Here is a 25,254-nt window from a genome sequence, read left to right on the forward strand (position 1 = left end):
ACCCACATTGCTGGCATTAAAATTTCATGACTTCATTATTAGGGTACAACAGGTCTCACCTAAAGGAAAATGTGTTTTTTTTATTTTATTTTTTTTATGTTTTTTTTCCCCCTAAATATTAAAGAACCTTGGGATGCAACTTGTCCCATTTCTCTTTTTTTCAATCATATTTGGCACTTTATGATATTTTATGTAGTTTATAACCACTTTTGTATTGTTCTGCTATTAGTAAATGGATTATGTGCATCTAACAGATACAATACAGCTTGTTCAAGTCAATATGGTTCCCTTTGCACATCTTATGCCAAGCTATTTGTTGCAGTACTACAAAGCACTGTTTTATTTATTTATTTATTTGTTTAATTTATTTATGTTTGTTTGTTGTTGTTGTTTCCACACTCTTAAAAATAAAGGTGCTTCACGATTCCATAGAAGAACCTTTTTGTCTAAATGGTTCCATAAAGAACCTTTAACATCTTAAGAACCTTTCTGTTTCACAAAAGGTTCTTTGTAGCGAAAGAAGGTTCTCCAGATTATAAAAAGGTTAGAAAGGGATGGTTCTTTAAAGAACCTTTGACTGAATGTTTCTTTGTGGAACCAAAAATGGTTCTTCTATGGCATCACTGCCATAGAGTGCATGTAGTGTTTTAGGAGAAAATAAAAGAGCCTTTTTACACCAGGACAACTTTAAGAAACTATTTTAAAGGGCTTGAAACATTATGGCGCTTAAAACACACTCACACACACTGATTATAAAAAAAAAAAAATTATATTTTAAATATTATGTATCAATTATTTTCAAATTTGATTTATGAATTTAAAAAACTGCATGACATAAGTTAAAAAAGCATGCAATTGTTTTTTTATATATGGTTCAAATGGAACACTTTATTATTATTATTTTTAAATAAAACATTTTTAAAAATTTGCTCTATAATGAGCCACTAAGGGGACATGGTGATGGAAAAAATATGAGATGGGAAGAAAATTTCATTTAAATGCAAACGCAGTGTTTTTCAGGGAAAACACAAGTTTTGTGAAACACAAAACACACTGAAATATAATATTTCCTTCCCTTTCATTTATTTTTCCCCGTCACCATGTCCCTTTATAGGCTCTGCAGCTTTAATTGTGCTTATTTAGATATTTTTGACAATGTCACAAAGTCTTGTCCAAAAACAGTGCGGCGTTTACAGTACACTCCTTTCCTAAAACAGAAAAAAACAATTGTCTAGAAGACAGCACGGTTCATGTGTGGTCATATATGCTTATTACAGACAATATGTTCTACCAGTTGCATTTCCATCAATATAAGAAGATATATGCTGTTTTGCAAGATGATCCAATTTGTATTTGTTTCATTTAACATACTACATGTAATTTCCTGTGCCCCTTCTCTTTTCATTCTCCAATCTGTGTGTCAATTTGAGATAGCAGGCTAGGACAGCTGAAGAGCATCTCGAGCCAGCTGGGACACAGAACAATCAGATTCACTCACTGTCAACCTCTTACGGACTCTGATGCTTTAGAATTTATAATGCGCTCTAATGAGCCCCGTTCATGCGCAGGTTTGCTTTGCAGAGATTTATATCCTTCATATTCTCCCAGACTTCTGCAGCACTACTATAGACTGTACTGATGTAGAGAAATTACAGTCCTCTGGCATTACCTTAGGTCTGAAGTCATAGATCTGTTTGATGCATAGTGCATAAACTCCCCATATCAATTGCAATTCAGTCCGAGCACTAAGAAAATCAGGCCTTTCATTCCCCACCCACCATCTTTCTGCGCAAAACAAGCTGGCCTCATCATTATTCTTAGGAAGGAGACTTACAAATACTTCCCAGGTTCAGGGTTGGGATTAAGAGGAGGTTCTTAAAATGCACCATCAAAGGTCTTAAACTTCTGATGGAGTTGCTCAATTAGAGCTTTGACTTCTTGAACTTTAAGCGTGGTTTTTGAGTTTGCTCATTTAAATGAAACTCTCCAGAACTTCATGATATAGTATTATATAGGTAGTTCTGATCTTCTAATCTGATTGGCTGAAAGGAGTTCCAAAAGTTCTTCTGTTCAAACTTGAACTGTACTTTAAAAAACAATTTTCACTAAATTTCATAAATAATTACATTGACACAGCAAGTAATACATTGAATTAAACATGAAATATTGACGTAGAAAGTCTGAAATAGTATAATCTTGTAAAACATACTGTAATAATCTTTATTTACAACCTCTAAAAAAACACTATTTTTTACAGTGTTTACAACTTTCCAGACCAGAGTATGTGAGCAATACAAAGTTAAAATATTTTATTTTGTTAGGTTTTTTTTGTTTGTTTGTTTTGTGCACGGATAAAAATAGACAAACAAACTAACCAAATTTCTTTCAAAACAGCTCTACTGAAACATTTATTGAACATTTATTGAAGCCTTCAGTAAACTGTTTGAAACAATATGAAACAATATGATGCTTAAAAAAATCTAATATTTTTATTATAAAAAATACTGTATTTTTCAAATATTCTACATGTATATCACATATTTAAAATGGATAAAAAAAATAAAGCTACATAACGTTGAAATTTGAAAAGGCATAATTGTTTTTATGTTGTTTTTTTTTTTTTTAAATATGAATCAAATGGAACACTTTTTAAGTATATTTTATATTCTGGTAACACTTTACAATAAGGTTCATTAGTTAACTACATTAGTTAACATGAACTAATAATGAACTGCACTTATACAGCGTTTATTAATCTTTGTTAATGTTAATTTCAACATTTAATAATACATTATTAAAATCTTGTTAACATTAGGTAATGCACTGTGAACTAACATGAACTAACAATGAACTTCTGTATTTTTATTAACTAACGTTAGCGAAGATTAGTAAATACAGTAACAAATGTATTGCTCATGGTTAGTTCATGTTAGTTATTACATTAACTAATGTTTAACTAATAAACCTTATTGTAAAGTGTTACCTATATTCTATTTAAGTTTTTATATAAAAAAAATACATTATTTTTTTATAAAAATTTATATATATATATATATATATATATATATATATATATATATATATATATTATTATACTATACATTTGCTTTATAAGGAATTCCCTAAGGGGAAATGATCATGAAAATTATATTTAAATGCAAAGTTTCTCAAGGGAAACGCAAAGTGAGTGAAAGTGAGCAGTATAGAGAGAAAAAGCTTTACATTTTGATTTTGTTAGGAACTATTTTAGTGTGGGGATAAAAATAAACAAGCAAAATGGCCAAATTTCACCTGAAACATTTCTTGACATGAACTTTTTGTTAATTAAAGCTTTTGGTAAACTAATATAAGCTTGAAACAATATGATGCTTAAAAAACAAAAATATTTGCAATTTAATTCAAAAATTAAATCTACATAACATGCTGAAAGGTGAAAAGTCATTGTACTGTATATAAATGTGTGTATATGGATCAAATGGAACACTTTAAGTATTTTTATATAACTGTATAGCATTACTGTTTTTTTGCTCTGTTGCTTTATAAGAAGTCCCTAAAGGGAAACGGTGATGGAAAAAAAATGAGATGAGAGGAAAATTACATTTAAACACAAAGTTTCTCAAGGGAAACGCAAAACCTTTACAAAAAGCATTGAAACATACAGAGTGAAAGTGAGCAGTACAGAGGGAAAAAGCTTAACATTTTGATTCTGTTAGGAGCTATTTTAGTGGGCGTATAAAAGAAGACAAACAAACCGGCCAAATTTCATCTTACACATTTTTCAATGTGAACTTCTTGTTTATTATGCTATTGTAATACTGTATCACACTCACAACTGATTTGTCTGCTTCCTACTCATCCACGTCTGTACGCGCCTCACTCTTTATGTTTTCTCAGCCTTGAAGGACAGTCGGTTTCAGCTGGTTAACTTCTCAGACAACGAGCTGCTGGTGTCGTTGTCCAACGTGTCACTCTCGGACGAGGGACGGTACGTGTGCCAGCTCTACACGGATCCCCCGCAAGAAGCCTACGCAGACATCACTGTGCTGGGTATGACGTCTACCTTCAGAATGCTAAAATCCCGATTATCGATTGACCTAATTGATTCCTTCACTCAATTGAACTTGTCTAATTGAATCTCACCATGACACAATATCAACCAATTACTCTCATGCCATTTCCAATAACACAAGCCAAACAAAAAGGAACAGATGTTGCGCTATTGATATTGGTAGATCGCTTTTGGCAGGCGTATTGACTGAATTCCTCTTAGATGTTGAAAAGGCTACATCGAGCGATTCGGGAGTTAGCTTTGTGCGCCTCTTGCGTTGAATGACACTAACATTAGAGGTTTATTATGCGGCATATTTGGACATCCTGGAGAGCTGAATGGAATTGAGTGCTCTCTAAAGTAGCATGAGTTTTATGAGGATATGTGTTCCGTCACAGCATGGACTCTTAACCACAGGACATGAAAGCATGAGGCAAGATATTAGAAAAAGAGCCCTCAAACGGCAGCTCTCGTAAGCGACAGACGCTTTAGTGCCATCAGCAAAGCACCATATGAGTTAATGTGCTATGAAGAAGTGAAACATGAGTAAAACAGCTTGTCAGTTGGTGGAGTGGGTCCTGCACTGTCCAAATACACAATGAGACCATCAAAACATAGAAATGCTTCTGTATGTGCCTCTGAATGCTTCGGAGATAGCTGAAACCGTTTGGATTGTTGCTGATCTAGCCCTGCTGTTCATCAGCATAATTGAGCTGATGAAGCTGATCCAAAACCCAAAGTACCCAAACACCCTCTAAAACCAGCGTAGACCAGCTTGACCAAGATTAAGATGGTATTCAACTGGCTGGCTGTTTTCATCCTGACCAGCTAAAAAGTGCTCAAAACCCACTAAAACCAGCCAAAAGACCAGCTTGACCTATGCTTGTTATCCTGCTGAAGAAAACCTGCTTAAACCAGCTGTAGATGGTTTTCAGCTTTTTGGCATTTTTATTCATCAACCCTCCACCCCCTTCTCCCATACAAATGCCAAAAGCTTGGAATATTTAAGAATTAATGTTTTTCATAGAAGTATCAGATGCTCAACAAGGATGCATTTATTTGTTTAAAACCAAATATTTTGTGAAATATTATTACATTTGAAAATAACAGTAATGCTGCTTGAAGCATATTTTTGTCGAACCTGTGATTCTTTTTTTCTAGATTATTTTAATAGAAAATGCAAAAAATAAATAAATAAATCAACATTTATTCAAAATAGAAATCTTTTGTAACATTACTTACCCAACATTTTTGAATGGATAGTGGTTTTCACAAAATATTAAGAAGAAAAATATTTTCAGCCTTGATAATACTAAGAAATATTTTTAAGCATCTAATCAGCATATTACAATCATTTATGAAGGCAAGGCATTTATGAATCATTTATAAAAATGTAGCTTTGCATCACAGGGATAAATTACTTTTTTTTTTTTTAATGCATTTCTGAACCCATAAATGCCTTGTTTTATGGTTTGTGCTTTACAAAGTTTAAAACAAGTTAGATAAAAAATAATCGAAAAAGTAGTCAGAACGAGTAACCTAGGTTACGTTACTAACTAAAACTTTCGTTATGTAATGTGTAATCAGTAATGGATTACAATTTGTAAGGAATCTACCCAGCTCTGTTTATATACACTACATTGTAATGAACAGGTTTGACTACTTTAGTAATTTCCATGAGTACAAATCTTAATGTTTAAGCATATAATGATATTCTAGGGAATTGTGTGCTTCTAATTTTAAAGCAACAGTTTGGACAGGACCCTTTTCTATTCTAACATGACAGAGCCTCTGTGTATAAGGCAAGGTTCAAATAGAAATGATTGATTTAGTCAGTGTGGAAGAACTTGACTGGTCTGCAGAAAGCCAAGTCCTAATCCCAGATGAACACCTCTGGTGTGACTTTAAATGCAGATCTTGAGCCAAAAACTCTTTACCAAACACCAATGACTTGTACATACCCACTAAACATTGGACGTCGGATAGACGTGCAGATCATGTCTATATTGGGTCCGTCGGTCCATGACCAATTCTGGACATCTATTCGACGTCCAAACTAGGTTTAGACGTCCAACCTCTATTTGGACGTCTAACCATGACCCAAATTGGACGTCAGATTGACGTTCGACATTTGACCTTTGAACTGGGTATTTTTTTGGACGTCATTTGGACGTCTAGGTGCAGGAAATTTACATGATTGTATGTAATATTTTTTTTATTTACAAATATCAACATTGTTGTTATCAACATGATTGATACATATGAATACAGATTTTTTTTAATAAACAGTCACGATTTATTATGTGTATGCCAAATAGGCCATGTTTTTTTTTTTTTTTACATTTTCCTGTTGAATCTAGCTGCTGAGCCAAACAAAACATAGGACTACAGTTATAGAAGTTAAGTAAAAATTATATATAAAATAAGTCTAAATTTGACGTTGAAAAGACGTCCACAAACGACCACATTTGGACTATAAATAGCCCTTACACGGAAGTCCCACGGACGCCAATATATGACGTGCTGTAGACGTCGAAAAAAGACGTCGCCTGGCGTTACAAAACAACCCCTTCAGTGGACCTAAATTGGACGTCCAAAAATAACATGGAAAAGACGTCACTCCGACGTCACATGGCGCAGTGGGTATGGGTGCAGTCATTTTAGACACTTCCAAAAGAGATGGAAATACAATTTTGAAATACATGAATTATGTTTCCATCTTTGATGCCACAGTTTTGGAAGTGCCTTTTTCTGTTCTAAAGAAGGGGGTGTCCCAATACGTTTGTCCATATAGTGTATGTACAAGTCATTGGTGTGTGGTAAAGAGTTGTTGGCTCAAGATCTGCATTTAAAGTCACACCAGAGGTGTTCATCTGGGATTAGGACTTGGCTTTTTGCAGATCAGTCAAGTTCTTCCACACTGACTAAATCAATCATTTCTTTTTGAACCTTGCCTTATACACAGAGGCTCTGTCATGTTAGAATAGAAAAGGGTCCTGTCCAAACTGTTGCTTTAAAATTAGAAGCACACAATTCCCTAGAATATGATTTTATGCTTAAACATCAAGATTTGTACTCATGGAAATTACTAAAGTAGTCAAACCTGTTCATTAGAAGGGGGTGACCCAATACTTTTGGCAATGTAGTGTATTTGCGTTACAACACATATTGTTCTACAGAAGCTCTGCAAAAATAGTACCTTACAGAACCACATTGAGGAATCCACAGGCAACAGTGGCAACCCCCTAACATGGTTAGGTGGTTTGAGGTAGAAACCTTGCGAAGAACTAAGGAAGTCTTGCTGGTTTAGCTTGTTAAAATGCCTGGTGGGGACACCGGCACACCAGCAATCAATGCTGGAAACCAGCATCCAATCCAAAACATAGACTATAGGGTATTTTCAGATTGAGAAAAAAAACAAGATTGTCTCAAAAACAACACTTTTTCCACCACAGTGCGCTTTATTACTGAATTGAAGTTCTCGATAGTCATCGTCAGATCTTAGTAAAATAACAGTTTGTCCTTTAGCGAGCACACAGATAAAAAAACATTGATCCAACGCTGAAGAGCTGTCGCACCATCTCTAATCCTGCTGTTGATCTTCTGCCAGTTCCACCAGGCAACCCAATCTTAGAATCCCGCGAGGAAATCGTGAGCGAGGGGAATGAGACCGAGATAACCTGCACCGCCATGGGCAGCAAACCTGCTTCCACCATCAAATGGATGAAAGGAGACCAACCACTGCAAGGTCTGACTCAGATCCAAGCAAGATTGTTCAGATAAGTCTGCTGTGATTACTGATGCCTCTGATCTGCACACAACACACCGTGGTCTAGATTCTGACTTGGTAATGACTTTTAATTAAGCCTTCAAAAGGTGTATCCGGTGAATTGACAAGAAGATCACAACACGCAGGCCTCTGAAAGAGGATTTTTGGTGCTTTCAGTCAAGCTTAAATAAGTAGCTTTGAATGAACTCCAACTGTTTACCTCCCACTCAGCAAATGCTGCCCACATATTAGTTCTCACTGGTTAAGGCAGTGCGGGCTGGCATAAAGGAGAGAGTGTGCAGGCTGGTTAATGTGCTTATAAACAGCTTTTCTCCATTAGACAGCAGGGTGGGACTGTTGAATAACATTCAGATAGACTACCTGGGGAAACAGAGGCAAACATGGCAGATGATATGGCGCATTTAAACAGAATCTAAGTTTGATGTGTCAACTGTTTATGGATTACAAACATCACAGCTTCATTAACTGCAGTGAAAGCAGTCAGACAGTGGCCTAAGGCAAGAGATTTCGTTAGCTAAATGGATCAAATACTAGCTAGTACGCAGTAAGGATCACGGAAAACACACATTAAGGTAGTAATGACTGGTTTGTAATTAAAAAGTGTTACTCTGAACCACAAGAAATCTGTTGTCATTACATATTGCTTACAACACCATCGATTGTAAAGCTTTGGAGGATATTATTATGACTTGCCTTGGAAAATAATAGTTTTATTTACCAAAAATCATATACTGCGTGTGAATGTTTTGCCATAAATAAAAGATATATCAATATTTTAAGGTTCAATTCTCTCTATTAACAAACCATCAACTACGACTTTTTCCTCAATAAACTCCTAATTTGCTGCTTATTAGTAGTTAGTAGGGAAGTTGTTTTGTTTAGATATTGGGTAGGGATGTGGAGTATGGCCATGCAGAATATTTGCTTCATAAGTACTAATAAACAGCCAGTATGTTAATAATAGACATGCTAATAAGCAGCTAGTTAGTGAGAATTGGTCCCTATACTAAAGTGTTACCATTTTATATTTAATATTTAATTAACAGCTTATCGTTCCACTCTGGTCTACAAATTTCAACCATCACTTGTTTCTAAAAAATATTCATATGCAGTTGCAGCAATATGAACCAATACGTTATTTTAGTATTATTTATATATAATTGCATATATAATTTTTTTTTTTTTCAGTTTTCTTTTTCATTTTAGTTAAAGATATATTCATTTTTGTGTGCTTTTGTTATTTTTATTAGTGTTTTTTTATTTAGCTTTATTTTTATTTCAGTTTTAGTTTTAGTCATTTTAGTTCTTAAACTTATTTCAGGGCAACATTTCTAAATTTTAGTTTAAGTTTTATTGTGCATTAAAATAAATAAAATAATTTAATTAATTAATTAATAATTGAAAACATTTTTGATTTTACAGATTATAAGCAAATAAAGAATGTAATATTTAAATTTTATTTTATTTCAGTTACCGAAGATGTTTTTTAGTAGTTTTAGTTTTAGTTAACAATAAACACACTGCCACAAACATTATAATGATCACAATTCTATTTAATAAATAAAAAAAATATATAATGAATATTAATATCATATTATGAATGATAATAAATCATTGATTGGTCCATTGATTAGTCTGTGTAAGTGTGATGATTAAACTGCAACAGGCAACATTGTCCCAAACCCTATGATAATTTCCTATAATTGGGAAATTATGGTTTCTATGTTTTTTTTTTTTTTTTTTTTTTTTCAATTAATCAATTCAAAATTTGTACAATCCTTGATGAAAGGTATTTGTGTGCTCATTAACTGAAAGACGGTGATAATATCAGGATTTAAATTGTCTTTGGTGTACAGTAGCTGATGTATTTTTTGTAACAGTGTCTTAGTATGCGCTGACAGACGAGAAGGGAGATGAGCTATAGGTCAGATCCAAGCTGTAATTATTTCCCACTTCATTAGGTCCAAGTAAACCGTCATACTCTGTGCTGCAATTAGCTCAATGCCCTTGAGTCTAGAAATTGTCTTAGGATGAGGGCTAACATGATGGGCAGTAACCCTACAGGCAGCTACTGACCTCAGAGCTGCTTCATATGAATTCATCATGGTCTTATGTCCTGGCCATCCATCATAAGTAATGCTAATCTTGTGAATTTTACTGTTTACTATTATGATATCACATCACATAGAGGTAATCGTGTTATATAAAATCATTAATTCAGTACTTAAACTTACTTCATGTTTAAAGTTATTTGAACTTATTCAGTTTTTCATCTAATAGTTATTTTTTATTTCATCTTTATTTCTTTATTTCAAAATGTTTTTATTGTTTTAGCTAAACTGCTTAGCAGCAGTGTTGAGCTTAAGCAATTAGTTGAACTACATTTCTTAGTATCAAGATGGTAGCATCGCTTAATATCAGTATCAAAGCTATATTTTTAAGTAGCAAGGTAGCGCTGTTACATTTTCCCTATCAATATTTGAACAATCAAGTCATGTTTCAGACAGTTTGCTCACACACTGAAACATTTGAAGCGGTTTCTCATTTATTAAGACAGTAAAATGAATATTTTAAAACACAGAGGACAAAAAGAGCACTGGATGAAGCAGAATATTTACCTGCAATCAATTGGAGCCAAACCTGCAAATGCATCCTATGGTTTGCCAGCAATTAACAAGCTCTTTATTAAGTTCAGCACCTGCAGCGTGTGAATGCCTCAGTAGTGCAGATAAAGACATTTTCCCACCAAAAGAGTTGGTGCGAAACAGGTGCACCAAAACACCAACAGTTTTAGAAATTACTATAAAAGGACATTTTGAGATATTTAAATTTATAGCACTGTTTCATATAAATAAGTCTCAACTGAGTTTTTATGTTGTTTTCTACTAAACATAGATTACAGCATTCATTTTTAGAAATTTTAGATTTTGAATACTGTTTGTTGGAAAGTTGGAAACAGCTTTGTCATGTAAGCTTGTTGTGTAAAGGTGGGGTCACATTTCGGTGAAATTTGTTGACAAGAAAATGTAAAATATCTATTGTCATAGCATAACATTGAATGAAACACAGCTCACACAACTCACTTTTAAACCCAGCAGGGTAACACTTTATTTAAGGTGTCATAATACAGAGTAATTACCTAATTAAAGTACTAACTAAGTTATGGAACAGCCTGTAATTACAGTTTGTAATTATGTAGATGTAATAGGCAGCTACTGTTACACATATGTAACAGACTGAGTCTGTTACACAGCTACGTGCACACTTAAGTACAATTTTGATGCAATTTATTTTAAGTAGCTTATGCCTGTGTAATATTTTGTCATTTTAATGTAATTAGAAAGGTATTACATGTATTTTAGCTGTGTACTGGTGGGTTAAATCAAACTAAGGTGCAGCTGGATAAGATATACAGTACAGATACACATGAAGTACAGTCTTGATACACTTTATTTTAAGTAGCTTATGTCTGTGTACTTACATTTATAAGTACGTTGTATAAAGTCTGCAACACATATGTAACAATCTTTTGGTTACATAAGTATCTGTGTAACAGACTCGGTCTATTACATCTACATAATTACAAACTGTAAGTACATGCAGTTCCATAACTTAGTTACATGGTAAGTATATTTTGTTTCATGTAAGTACAACAACTACTACTAAGTACTTAACTAGATAATTACTCTGTATTATGGACACCTTAAAATAAAGTGTTAACAATGAATGTAACTGTAATCTGTTACAGTTAATTACGATGTGTAATTAAATTACAGTTACTTATGAAAATGTTAATGATTACAAAGGGGGCTACATTTGAATATTTTCACACACATAATTCTAATTTTGTGGTGGTTGTGCTTTAAAATTAAATTATAATAATCTTAATTCAAGTACTAAAGTATTTTGAAAGTCTGTCGGTAATCAGTGTCGAATACTACTGTAAGGTTAACCCTGCCTAGTTTAAATGTTTCAAAGTGATTAACAGTTGAAAGTATTTGTTAGAAATTTAGAAAAGTAATCCAAAAGTAATCAAATGTAATCTGTTACATTACTTTAATAAAGTAATTGAAATAGTTACACTACATTTTAAGTTGGGTAACTTGTAATCTGTAACCTATTACATTTCCAAAGTAACCTTCCCAACACTATGTTAGTCAGCATGATGATTTTGCGTGAAAAACTTGAACCCATTGTGAAATCTGCATGAGGAAATCGTTCGCCCCCAAGCGAAATTCCCAATTGCATAGATTCCTATTGAAATTACAGTATTATGGCCATGGAAATTTTGCCGAACAACAGTAAATGTGACCGAACTCAACCCAATCTCAAGGGAAAACAACTATTTTGTGAAGTGGTGATTTCACAATGAGTCATACAATGTAAATAGTACAAAGATGTGCTGTATGTTCAGCTCATTAAAAAAATAAAAAAATACCCACCAATTCACCAAAACTTGAGTAGTTATGAATTGCCATGAGATCTTGAGATTCAAACACATTTTAAACCTGTGCAACACCAGCTTGCCCAAGCTTGGAGACCAATTTAAACCACCTTGGACCAGCAAAGCTAACAGTAGTCTAGCTCATGTCATCGCTAAATCAGTAAAAGTGGCAAACCCCCAATAAAAAGCATTTAATTTTCACATGGTGAACAAACTGTCATGCAACCCTGTGTTTTATGTCCTGTTGTGATGTTTGGACGTCACACACATGGCTCAGAATGTGCCCTACACACGCTGTATTAAGCATGACTGCTCGGTGTGCACTCAAAAGACCTGTCTCCCACAATAAATGAATGTGAAATTTGTCTGGAGGTGATGGTATCATTCCTCGTGACCCTCCTCCCTCTCTAGGTGACACTGTGTTATTATGAGCAGGCCGGGATGGAGAGAGCTCGCTTGTTATGGCTGACATGTCACTCTTTCGGCCGTTCCCAGGTGAGGCGACTGTCGAGGAGTTATACGACAGGATGTTCACTGTCACCAGCCGGCTCAGGCTCACCGTCTCTAAGGAGGACGATGGAGTGGCCGTCATCTGCATCATTGACCACCCAGCCGTGAAGGACTTCCAGGCCCAGAAATACCTGGAAGTGCAGTGTGAGTCATCTCAAGATGAGGAGAAAACTTTCAGCTGTAAAATAGCCTCGGTTTAATCTTCCCACCTGCATGCAGAGGTCAATTTGACTGACAATGTAATGAACTAAAGAACCTTTTGTTACACAATTAGACCGTTTATGAGGAAATGAACAGGAGTGAGGCCTAGGCAAGAATAGTTCACCCAAAAATGAAATTATTCACCCTAATATCACACTTGTTTTGTTTGTGGAACACAAAAGGAAACATTTTAAGCATCTTCAAGCAGCAATTTGACTGACGTTGAACCTTTCGTTCCACAATTAGACCGTTTATAGAGAAATTAACACGAGTGAAGCCTAGAAATTTGCTTATAGGAATAGATTTTAGTCAGGTTAGATGCTATATTGAATTTAACACAGATGAAAACGAGGCTGCGAGGGACAGACTTACAGTCTTTACAATAGCACACAATATTAAAGGGATAGTTCACCCAAAAATGAAAATTCTGTCATTAATTACTCATTCCAAACCTGTAAGACCTTTGTTCTACTTCAGAACACAAATTAAGATATTTTTGATGAAATCCGAGAGCCCTGCACAGACAGCAATGCAACTGACACTTTCAAGGCACAGAAATGTAGTGAGAACATCATTAAAATAGTCTGCTGTATGTGACTATGGACTATTTTAGTCCACATGGACTATTTTAATGATTTTAACCTTTCTGGGCCTTGAACATGGTACTTGTGTTGCTGTCTATGCAGGGCCAGAAAGCTCTCAGATTTCATCAAAAATATCTTAATTTGTGTTCCGAAGATGAATTATGGGTTTGGAACAACATGAGGGTGAGTAATTAATGGCAGAATTTTAATTTTTGGGTGAACTCTCCCTTTGAGGTACTAGATCATGTAATTTTCACCAACTGTTTTATGGAATTTTTTGTCTATTGAAAGTACTGTTTTTTCAGAAAGATGTTCCGTCAGCTGAACAATCAGTATGTTGTTAAGCAACAGTACAGTCCATTGAATGCACTGAACTTAAGTCCTCACAGCCTCATTTCATTCCTGTCAAATGTAGCCTGACTAAGGTCAATAGTTCATGTTTTTAAGCATCTCCATGCAGCTGTTTTCCATAAATGACGGTTCTTAGTGACCACACAGCTGTTAAGCTCCAAAAATGAACAGCAGCAAAGTGGCCTGTATAACTCATACACTCATACAAAATATCATTTTGAGTCACATGATAGCTTTATGCGAGGAACACACTGAAATTTGTTTGATTAACAATCCTCCCCTCCAGTGAGCTATAACCTGATAACCGAGTTTAGATCAGAGAACAAATCATTTTTCAGTGAGCCGATTCTTTTCAATGAACCATTTATTTCACACTGAACGATTTGTTCATGAATCAATGTGACTCAGTGATCCGGTCAGTTTTCACAGTTCACTGGAGGGGATGATTATGTGAATAAGAGGTTAAATGTTTCCCAAAGATATTACGTGGATTCAGATGTAGTCCATAAATCATATGGATTGTTCTAATGGTGATTTTTTTGTGTCAGTGCTCACTATAAAATTGGAGAAGATCCATTTTTAGTTGCTCTACAGAGGAAATGGTCACATGGTTTTGGACGAAAGAAATCAAGTGAGTCAATAATGGCGGAAATTCAATTTTGGAGTGAACTATTCCTTTTAACCCGGCCGAGGTCTAGGCATTTGCTTTAATTAAAACAGACCCTTTCTTGTTATGCGTAAGCATGAAATGCTGTCCGCCAAATAATGCATTGATTAAGAGCGTTTGCCACATGCTTTTTTGTGGCACGGGAAGTCCTGGAAAGGTTAACCTACCCTTTTGTAATCTTGGCAGAATATTAATTTATTCAGATAGCTGACTGCTCAGGGTGACCTTTGAGAAGAAAAGGCAGGAGGGATCAGCTCAACTGTAACAGCTTGACATTTTGACTAACATAGATAAAAGAGAAGAAGAAAAAACATTTTACAGTACTGTTAAATTGACTGTTTAAATTCATAGCAGTGTCATCCTTCCTCACACGCTTTACCCAGGCTATAAAAATCACGTACTGTCATGTTCGCACACTTTTAGGCTCACTAGGTTGGCTTAATATAATGCAACGTGAAGAGTGAAGCCCAGAAGAGCAGCTAAGATATGCTGCCTTCATTATACAGGTCTTTGTATTAAGCATGAATGCATAATACACATGAATGTAAATGTGAATGCACAAATGATGTCCAAACCTGCCGGGGATGTTTTCTAATCAGACTGAGAGGCAGGTATGTGGCCTTAGAATGATAATTAGATAGATACGATAAGGGGACCGAGCTGAATCAACGTACTGCAGTGCATCTGTAAATGAGTGTGTGTTTGTGTCTTTGTTGTGTCCAATGCACAGATAAACCAGAAGTGGAGATTGTGGTGGAATTCCCTGAGGGTTTGACCAGAGAAGGGGAAAATCTCGAGCTGACATGCAAAGCTAAAGGAAAACCGCAGTGAGTCCAACGCTGGGCCCTCAGGCCACTTTACTCATTTCATATGAATTCGTTTGGTTGCTTTATCATGCAGATAATAACAGATGATAACAAGAATAACTTGGATAGACAGACAGGTATGCAAATATGTACATGGTTTGGTGTTGATATTTCATACTTATTTTGTATTTGTTTTGTTGTTTTGATAGACAGACACACACAATAGATAGATACACAGAATAGACAGACAGACAGATAGATAGACAGGCAGACAGACAGACAGACAGACAGACACATAGATAGATTACTAAAATTGTAGATTTGCATACTGGAAATTTAATCCAGTAACTAAAAAGAATAGAAATCAACCCATATGTGAACTAAAACAAGACTTTGCAGCTGAACTTTGATAGCATCATGTTCATTTGTTTGCACAGGTGTTGATTTTACAGCAGTGCTAAAGTTGCCCTGAATAAAGCGCATTATTCTCTCCTCTCTGCCTCCGTCTGAGCATTTTCACACTGAGCACTAAATGATTACTCTGATGTTTTACAGGCCTCATCAAATTAACTGGCTCAAAGTGGATGATGATTTCCCCTCCCACGCCGTGATTACTGGCTCTGATCTCTTCATCGAAAACCTTAACAAGTCCTACAATGGAACGTACCGCTGTGTGGCATCTAACTTAGTGGGAGAAGCCTACGATGATTACATCCTTTATGTATACGGTATGCACTTCAACTTAATCTGCGTCTGTAAACAACAATCCATAAGAGCAGTGTTTCCCAGACAGTTAAATCTATAGTCTTGGACAAAATGACACTGTTAATGGTTAGTTTTCAGTATCAGTCTAAGTCTTGGCTTAATCTGTGTCTGGACAACCAGCCCTTGATGTCTACATGTAATTAGCTGCGTAATGTTGTGTTGTGACTTAAGGGTTTCAAGTTCCACATGCATTTGCTTTTCAAAGAAGCTTGATGTTTTGTTCAAGAAAGAAGCTTTTAACCCTCTATTGCACAATGTTGCCTCTGGGTTTTGTTCATTTGATGCTAATAAAATGGGTAATAATGAAGGGATGATTTTTTTGGTCATACAACATATTTTTCTGGCATAATGCACCATGTAGAGGATGCACATTTTTGCATTGGAAAGCTGCCTTCATTACAGCATTTTTATTGATTTCTTTTTTTTCCATCCTTAAAAAATATTATTCACATTTCTTAGTGAGTAGGCTTTATTTTAAAACATTTAGAGGCACATAAATTATTTGTATGTTTTGAGGAATTGCTTAAATATGTTTATTGCCCTGAAGCAACTCAGTGGCATGTACTGTATATGAATGTAGTGGATATGCATCTACTTTAATGTAGTTATTATTTTAGTAGCAACCTTTTTAACATTTCATTTCGAATGTAATAGTTTAATAGCTTTGTTCTTTAATATTTCTAATATTTTTAGGACTGTGACATCTGTTTAAAAAAAGAAAAGAATTTTTAAAAAGTCTCACAGAATTATTCACAAATATTTAAATGAATAAAAACCTGTCTTTGAATAATTTCTTTTAAGTGTTGCACAGAATACCTAAAAGGAAACTGTCCTCATCCCAAAATTATTATTATTATAATTTTTTTTATTATTTGTGTTTGATTTTACTAATGAGGTCCATTTTATGCAAGACAAGTGAATCAGAAATGTCTTTTTCAACATTGTTTTCAATAAGCATGCAATAGAGGGTTAATTGTTTTATTGAATACACGTCACCTGAGAGTTTTTCATAGTACTAGTCTTATTAACACAGGAAGTGCATTGTGTTCAGCGCATGTTTAATCCTTAACAAGGGCTGACAGCTGGATTTTTCAAAGCCAAGGCAATAATTGCTATGACAGTGGCACTTGAAGCCTGGGATTTAACAAAGCTTTGCTTTGCTATAGAAGAATTGAAGTGTTGTTATTGTTAAAAGCAGGTTGTGTTCAGGAGCGCTAACGGCCCGCCAGCTGCAGCTATTACAGGCAGTCCTGTCGAGCCCAAGACATTAGCCTGAAGAGATGGAAGAGAGTGGCTCGTCATTGAGGCGTTCGGCGTCGCAGTTATTAGCTTCTGATAATGCTGATATCAGAGGCAGGTGTTTGGGAATGATGTCATCAGCATCCCATCTGCAGATGGGAGAGTTTGTGTGCATCTCATGCCTGGAAGCGGTTCCACTTCCAGCTTAGTTCGATGTCTGTCACATGTACCTGTGCGAGCACCACCTGCTGATTACTCCACTTCCTCTCATTTCACAGGCTCGAGGAGTTTGGGTCTATTTGCGCCGAGTGGGCGTCTCGGAAAAATAGGAGATTTATTGCCGTCTGGCTTGGTATAAGTGGCGGTTTTTAGTTATAATCTCCCAAGCATTGTGTAATATGTGAGTGAGGACTTTGCAAATTATTTTCAGCCATAAAAAGCCTTATTGTAATGGAAATTATATGCATTTGTAGTGTTACCCTGAGAGTTGCTTTTTCTCTTTAGTACGGCTCAAATCGCTCATGCTTCGCAGTAAATAAAATCATTGTCTTGTGGTGCATTTCTAAATCAATTTACGCTGGCAATTGTCGAGCATGCACTACCTCAGAGGACTAAAACAAGTGGAAAGACCTCTTGTAGCTTGATAATCCTGGGCACACTATACTTCTCCAGCCTGTCAGAGTTACTTTTAATGCTGCTCCTCGGGGGATGGCAGCTTTGCTTTTGCTACAGAGCATTTCCTTTTACTGCCACAGTAAAAGAGTGACTTGTGTTGAGCAAATGCTTACAGCTCCTCAGTCTTTTACTTCGTTTGTTTTTTCATGAAGCGTTGAACAGGAAGATGTGGACGTAGCAGACACTCATTTCCTAAAACTGCAGAAAGCGTGTAGTGTAATACTGGGCATGCCAAGACAATGGAGGCAGTGTAACAGTTTCTCCATTTACACCATTACTGCATTCATGGCCTTAACAAAGGGGACTGTTTTGATGTCAGATCAAATGTTTTTGTAGGCTAATGTGAATTTGCAATGGGACAGATACATGTCACAACCTGATAAGCTTGTAGTGGAGATGCTGAGAGTGAAAACCCATCTTGTGTTACCGAAGCCTCTGGCACAGATAGTACTCAGTTAATTTGCTCGAAAAAAGGCTTTATTTGTTTTGGAACTTGGAACTGGAATTGGATGGAAACAACAAATGTAATAATAATAATAACAACAATAACAATAATTATATAGAAAAAAATAGGCAGGGTATTATTTCTGTCCGATAAGAAATTAAGCATATTTTATGGATTAGCTGAAAAGAAAACTTTCTCAAATACAAAACTCTACAAAAAGACCTGTTTAAAAGTTACACTAGTTCTAATATACAGTATATATACTGTATGTATATATATACTGTATGTATGTGTATATATATATATATATATATATATATATATATATATATATATATATATATATATAAACAGTCATGGCCAAAAATATCAGCACCCTTCGTAAACATGATCAAAGAAGGCTGTGAAAATTAATCTGCACTGTTAATCCTTTTGATCTTTTATTTAAAAAATTCACAAAAATCTAACCTTTCATTGGATAAGAATTTAAAATGGGGGGAAATATCATTATGAAATAAATGTTTTTTTCTCAAATACACGTTGGACACAATTATTGGTACCCCTAGAAATTCTTATGAGTAAAATATCTCTGAAGTATATTCCCATTCATATTCACAATTTTGAGCACTCCAGGGTGATTATGAACATGAAATTATCCAGCCATGGCTTCCTGTTTCACAGAAATATAAATAGGAGGGAAAACAAAGCCCAAATTCCCTTAATCATCCATCACAATGATAAAAACCAAAGAATATATTTATGATGTGCAGCAAAAGATAACTGAGCTTCATAAATTAGTGAAGTGGCTTTAAGAAAAGAGCTAGAGCAGTGAAAATTCCCATTTCCACCATCAGGGCAATAATTAAGAATTTCCAATCAACATAAAATGTTACGAAACTGCCTGGAAGAGGATGTGTGTCTATATCGTCCTAGCACAGTGAGAAGGAGAGTTTGAGTGGCTAAAGACTCCAAGGACCACAGCTGGAGAATTGCAGAAAATAGTTGAGTCTCGGGGTCAGAAAACCTTTTTAAAAAAAGAGCTTTTTAGCAGCAAACACTCAAGATGGGTTTGGTGAACACAGGGATAAAACGTATCCCATGTGTACAATGAAATATACTGCTGTATTTTTGATGTTGTGGGCCTATATTTCTGCTGGAGGTCCTGGACATCTTGTTTAGACACATGGCATCGTGGATTCTTTAAAATACCAACAGATAAAAAATCAATAAGTGACTGACTCTGTTAGAAATTTTATAATGGGCCATGTTTGGATCTTCCAACCGTACAATAATCCAAACGCAAACCTCAAAAACAACACAAAAATGGGTCACTGAGCACAAAACCAAGCTTCTGCTGGCCATTCCAGTCCTCTGACCTGAACCCTATAGAAAATGAGTGGGGTGAACTGAAGAGAAGAAGCACCAACATGGAGCTGTGAATCTAAAGGGTCTGGAGTGATTCTGGATGAAGGAATGGTCTCTGATCTCTTGTCAGGTGTTCTCTAACCTCATCAGGCATTATAGGAGAAAATTTAGAGCTGTTAAACTGGCAAATGGAGGTTTCAAAAAGTATTGAATAAAAGGGTGCCATTAATTGTGTCCAATGTGTATTAGAGAAAAACATTTATTTCATAATGATATTTCCCCCCATTTTATCCAATGAAAGGTTAGATTTTTGTGAATTTTTTAAATAAAAGATCAAAAGGATTAACAATGCAGATTAATTTTCACAGCCTTCTTTGGTCATATTTACCAAGGGTGCCGATATTTTTGGCCATGACTATATATATATATCTATATATATATCTATATATTCTGACCAAATTAAAGATACGTTGTGTGTGAATTTGCACATATTACTTTGCAAAAATGTTTGCAGTAAGTTTTTAATATTACATTCTTGAGGACTCTATGCTTACATTTCTTTTCAGGAGCACTAGTGCTCCTACTTTAAAAAAAATAAAAAATAAAATAAAAAATAGGAACAGACCTTCTGATCAATGACAGGAGGGTCATTCCTGGGATTCGGTAACATTTCAACTTGGAATATACATGTTTTTCAACTACATGTGATTCAACTTCTAAATACCCCACATCATTAGGCACATATCAAACCTCCAACAAATATTCATCATATTTTAATATATCATATTCAAAACATCATATTTTCCCACCTCAGGCATTAAAGACCTTTTATTATTTTCTGTTTTTTTTTTTTTTTTTTTCTCTCAACCCCGTAACAGACAAAATGGGATTGGTTTAAAAAGGATTTTACACAGAAATCGTTATAAAGCAAACATCTACCAACTGCTCTTGTGTCCCTGATAACAACTTAATGATAACAAAAGTAACATTTATCATCATTTTCACATTTTTATAGGACTGAAGCTAAAAATACACAAATTGTGTCTACAGTCTCTTTATTTTTGTAAAAAATATGTTTAATTAAAAATTTTAACTAAAACCACAATTTTATTGTTTTAGCCCTTAACATGTCAGATGGTAATCAGCAAGAAATACTTTTGTTCTTAATTGTCTTCCCTATATTTTTCTAAAAATATTAATGTGACAAGGTGTGATGGGATTGAAGACTGTAACACATTTGAAGGAATACATTGCCTTAAATTTAAATTTTTGGTTTTGTTTCTCTCTCATATTGTCCCCTTGTTTCTGGGTCAACATATCTGCATGGCCAACATTGTCTTTCTGCTGCAAATGTGGGTGCAGTTTCTGATGTATGATGCTTGTGAACGTTTAAGTGGATATATTACGTCAAAAATTCTATTTAAAACAAAAATATGAGTTGTCATGATTTTGGAGTATATATATTTACTGAAACCATGACTATTTTATATTTTTTCATTAAAAATATTAATAAATCAAGCAAATAACTCAACCCTGTCACAAGTTTACAACCCCGTAACAATGAGAAATACATATATTTGTGATGGGGTTGATGGTGACGGGGTTGTGGTTTTTCACACAAAATGGCCACTGCTGCTCATGTAGCATAGGAGAGTAGACCATATATGGCAGCAATAAAATAAACACATTGTATATACTTATGAATTAAAATAAAATGTTGAAAAAGTAATAATTTTCCATCTTAATTTTATATGACGGGGTTGAGTTGTTAAGCTTGACAGTACCCTCCCTGACTATAACATGCCTCAAAAATATGAATAAAAAGTATGATTTTACTAACCATTTTCTGCATCACTATTAAAGAGACCTGAATGAAGTCACATATGAGTGGAGACTAAATTATTATGGGCGTAGAATGGTTAGTGTGACTGGGTTGAGTTCAGACTTTTTTAGAAAAATATTTTTTACAAGAAAGGAACAGAAGTAAATGCTTACATTGTTGCCAAAAATCACAGACACTATGCACATTTTGTTAATAATTTTCTAAGTACAAACTCAGGGACATTACAAAATGCTTGGTTCAAGATAGATATAAGACATTATTTTATGCTAAAAATATAAAAATGCAATAATTATTTTTATTAATTATAATGGGCATCCCAAAGTTTTGTGAAAAGCTTCTAACAATTCATTTTGGTGAACCACCACTTTAGGAACTCTGGGGGACTGAAATATTACTGAATCCCAGGAATGACCCAAAAATTAGCCTTCCTATTGATATTTGACTCCTTAAAGTTTTTTCTTTTTTTTTTTTTCTTTTTTAAACCTTTGTAATGCCATTTTTCTAACTTTATTAAATGTATGTCATCTTTTGTGCCAACAAAAATTTAGATTTATAAACTTTTATCAAAAAATTCTAACTAAACAATAAATTCAATTAAAATAATAAGATACAATCAGGAAGAATAAGTTTCCAGTCAAATGAAATCAGCATCAACAATTCATCTTTGCATGGCACAGAAGAGCGCAAATGTGGCATTAAGGAATATTTACAGAATTTAAGAAATTTTTTACACGACTCGATTAATGTTTTTTTTACACTTTTACACGATTAATGTTTTAAATATAGAAATTTCAGTTATTTAAATGACTCAATTTATACTTTAAAAATGAAACAGAAACTGCCAGTAGGTGGCAGCAAGTCACTAGGTGCGTTCGACTTGAAGCACGGCTACAGACGGTGGTCAACGAGAGTAGCCGCTAACTGCCACTTGCAGTTAGTGACGCTCTCGCCGTGTTTGCATACTCTATCACAGATGAAGGGAATAAAATGCAATATTTGTGAAATACACAGACGTTTCAGAAACGTTTTCATGAGCAACAGAAACACTTTTTATATACTGCTTAATACAGCGCCATCAGTTCAAGAATAAAGTTCAACGTAAATATATACTATTTAAATACTAATAAAGTGGGGGTATATATGCTTTCATCAGTGTTTTATGATAAACGTAACTCAACATTGCGACTACAGTAAAAAAGCTTTTACTGTTCAAAAAACACGGATTTGTAAGCAATATTGGATTTGAAGATGTTAGAAACACACGTCATTGTTGTCGTGTGGTGAATTTGGCCAATCGTGAAAAAGCTGTGTCGTCATCAGCGCTCCTTGCAGTCGCTCTGAAAAAGCTGCGCCAGCCGGCTGCTCTTGAAATGCTCTCGCGGTACTTTGATGCCACACGTGACAGTGACGTGACGTCGGCGCCAGTTCAAGTCGGACTAAATTTCTAACCGTGATTTTATTTTTGCACTTTTCTGTATAGATAATTCCATAATTTGATGTACGCAAATCCAGAATATTCGTTTTTTGTCTTTATTTTTATGTTTGTTCTTTGTAGGAATACATTCATGTCTTGTTTTGCATTAAAAAATGTAAAAAACTAAATTTCTAACCGGCATGCACTGCTTCAAGTCAGCCGCCGATCGGTCTGTGCAGTACTGCATGAAGTCGAACGCACCTACTGGCTGCATCCGAAAACTTAGGCAGCTGCCTTGCTTCCTCGCTGCCTTATGAGGCAATGACTTTGCAGGCAGCGTTTATGCACGAAGGCACCACACGAAACTAATTTCGGACAGGCTTCTGAGGCAGCGTAACGGTTTAACGATCTACAACAAAATAGAACGAGTTTTGGTGATAACTAAATGAATATTTAATTACTATAATACTCATTTCTCACTAGAAATAACACCAAAAGTGCAAAAAGTTAATCAGAAATATACATTTATACACAAACTAACCACCAAACGCAACTTCCAGCCGCCATCTTTATTTTTTTAGCTCAGCCGTCTCGGAAGGCAGCATTTTTCAGTTTTCGGATGCAGCCACTGTCTTTGTCACTGAATCCTTCATTCAATCGATTCGTTCAAATGGCTGATTCATTTAGGAACGAAGAAAGTGGCTCTCTTTATGAATGGGTCATTGAATCATTGACTCACTAGATTTGTTCAAAAGTAAAGATTCATTCATAAACGAAACAGCAATGTGTCAAAGACTTGCGCAGAGGCTCAGCTGTGACTTTTTTTAAACTATATTTTTGTTGATGAAATAGAGCAAAATAGACAACAGTGTTCCTAAAATGTAAGTCACGTAATATTAACGTTTGTATAAAATAAAAAAATGTATAAACTGTTGTATAAATTCAATTTCACATTTGCAAACTCTCTATAATCATTAAAAAGCTGTTACCCTCCGTTCATCGCTATCTCACAAACTTCCATTTTAATGAATGAAGCTCTCTACACTGCACACTGAATATATTATTTACATCATCTCTTCACTTTGTTACAATGAATGACAACAACTGCAGCCTGCTTTCACAGTCCGTGCTGTGAGGAGCAGGACGCGCAGCAATAGAAAAGCATTTCTATTGGCTGCAGTCTGCAGGTATTAAATGGCAAAAGACGGCATTGTGCAGCAAACCATAAACACAGAGCTACGTTTATATGCAGAACTGGGATCGCTTTCGTAGTCTTTTGAATGGATAAAATATAGAAATCACTTTAATTTCAAAATAAACCTAACCAGTTGGAAATGAAACACTATCCCCCCTCGAAATTCACTCCCCGGACTTGTAAGATTTGTAAGATTATTCATTTCTTTAATGCAATTTTTTGATCAATTTAATGCATCCTTGCTCAACTAAAATCATAATTTCTTTTTAAAAATCATACTGACCCCAAACTTTTGCAGAGTCATCTATATAAGCTGCACAAAATGAAACTGTACAGTTATCTTAAAGAGTTATTTCTATCTGCTCTGACCTTTTAAAAATGAGTTTCATGGGTGTGACCTAATGCAGCAGGATGAGTCAGTCACATTTAATAGTATTTTTGACATGAATAAAACCAGTTAATTTACCACATCTAGCACTTTTTAGGTTACATGATAAATCATTTGTACAGTATATATGCTTTTATTTGTAATGATACCAATTTTGTTTGTTGCACTAATGCACCATCATGATTACCCTCAATTTTTTCTATTTTCTGTTCCATTTTATATCCCTTTGTTCCTTTCTCTAGTCCCAATCCAGACAAAGGAAAATCTTGGGCTGCAAATCTAGTTTAAAAGCTTTGTGATATACAACTAAAGTCAACTCCAGTTCAAGAAAAGGACGGAAGTAATATCTTCTCTTTGGTAAATGTGATGTAACTGCTCTGCTGCAGGGGATGTCTATGCCATGACTTTATAAGTATTTTTCGGGGTGAAGAGATACAGGGTTAAAATCCAACTTGATCCCAGTTCTAGTGGTTGTGGGTGGCTCAGTCCGGAAACATCTGCACCGTGAATTGGAAGACCAAGGC

The 25,254-nt window shown here is 34.9% G+C and overlaps 1 protein-coding gene across 6 annotated transcripts in view; it reads left to right on the forward strand.

The window, feature by feature from the left end:
- Positions 1-25,254, forward strand: part of cadm1b (cell adhesion molecule 1b) — a 182,842-nt gene that overhangs the window by 125,089 nt on the left and 32,499 nt on the right. For 5 of the 6 annotated variants that reach the window (XM_058745272.1, XM_058745269.1, XM_058745273.1 and 2 more), the window contains 5 exons: positions 3,895-4,047; positions 7,659-7,796; positions 12,778-12,936; positions 15,326-15,422; positions 15,957-16,129. In XM_058745272.1, coding sequence (XP_058601255.1) covers positions 3,895-4,047; positions 7,659-7,796; positions 12,778-12,936; positions 15,326-15,422; positions 15,957-16,129 — 720 coding nt within the window. The remainder of the gene's footprint in view (positions 1-3,894; positions 4,048-7,658; positions 7,797-12,777; positions 12,937-15,325; positions 15,423-15,956; positions 16,130-25,254) is intronic. The other variant, XM_058745271.1, reaches the window with a different exon arrangement.

This window comes from Onychostoma macrolepis, chromosome 15, assembly GCF_012432095.1.
Source record: "Onychostoma macrolepis isolate SWU-2019 chromosome 15, ASM1243209v1, whole genome shotgun sequence".
Classification (NCBI taxonomy): domain Eukaryota; kingdom Metazoa; phylum Chordata; class Actinopteri; order Cypriniformes; family Cyprinidae; genus Onychostoma; species Onychostoma macrolepis.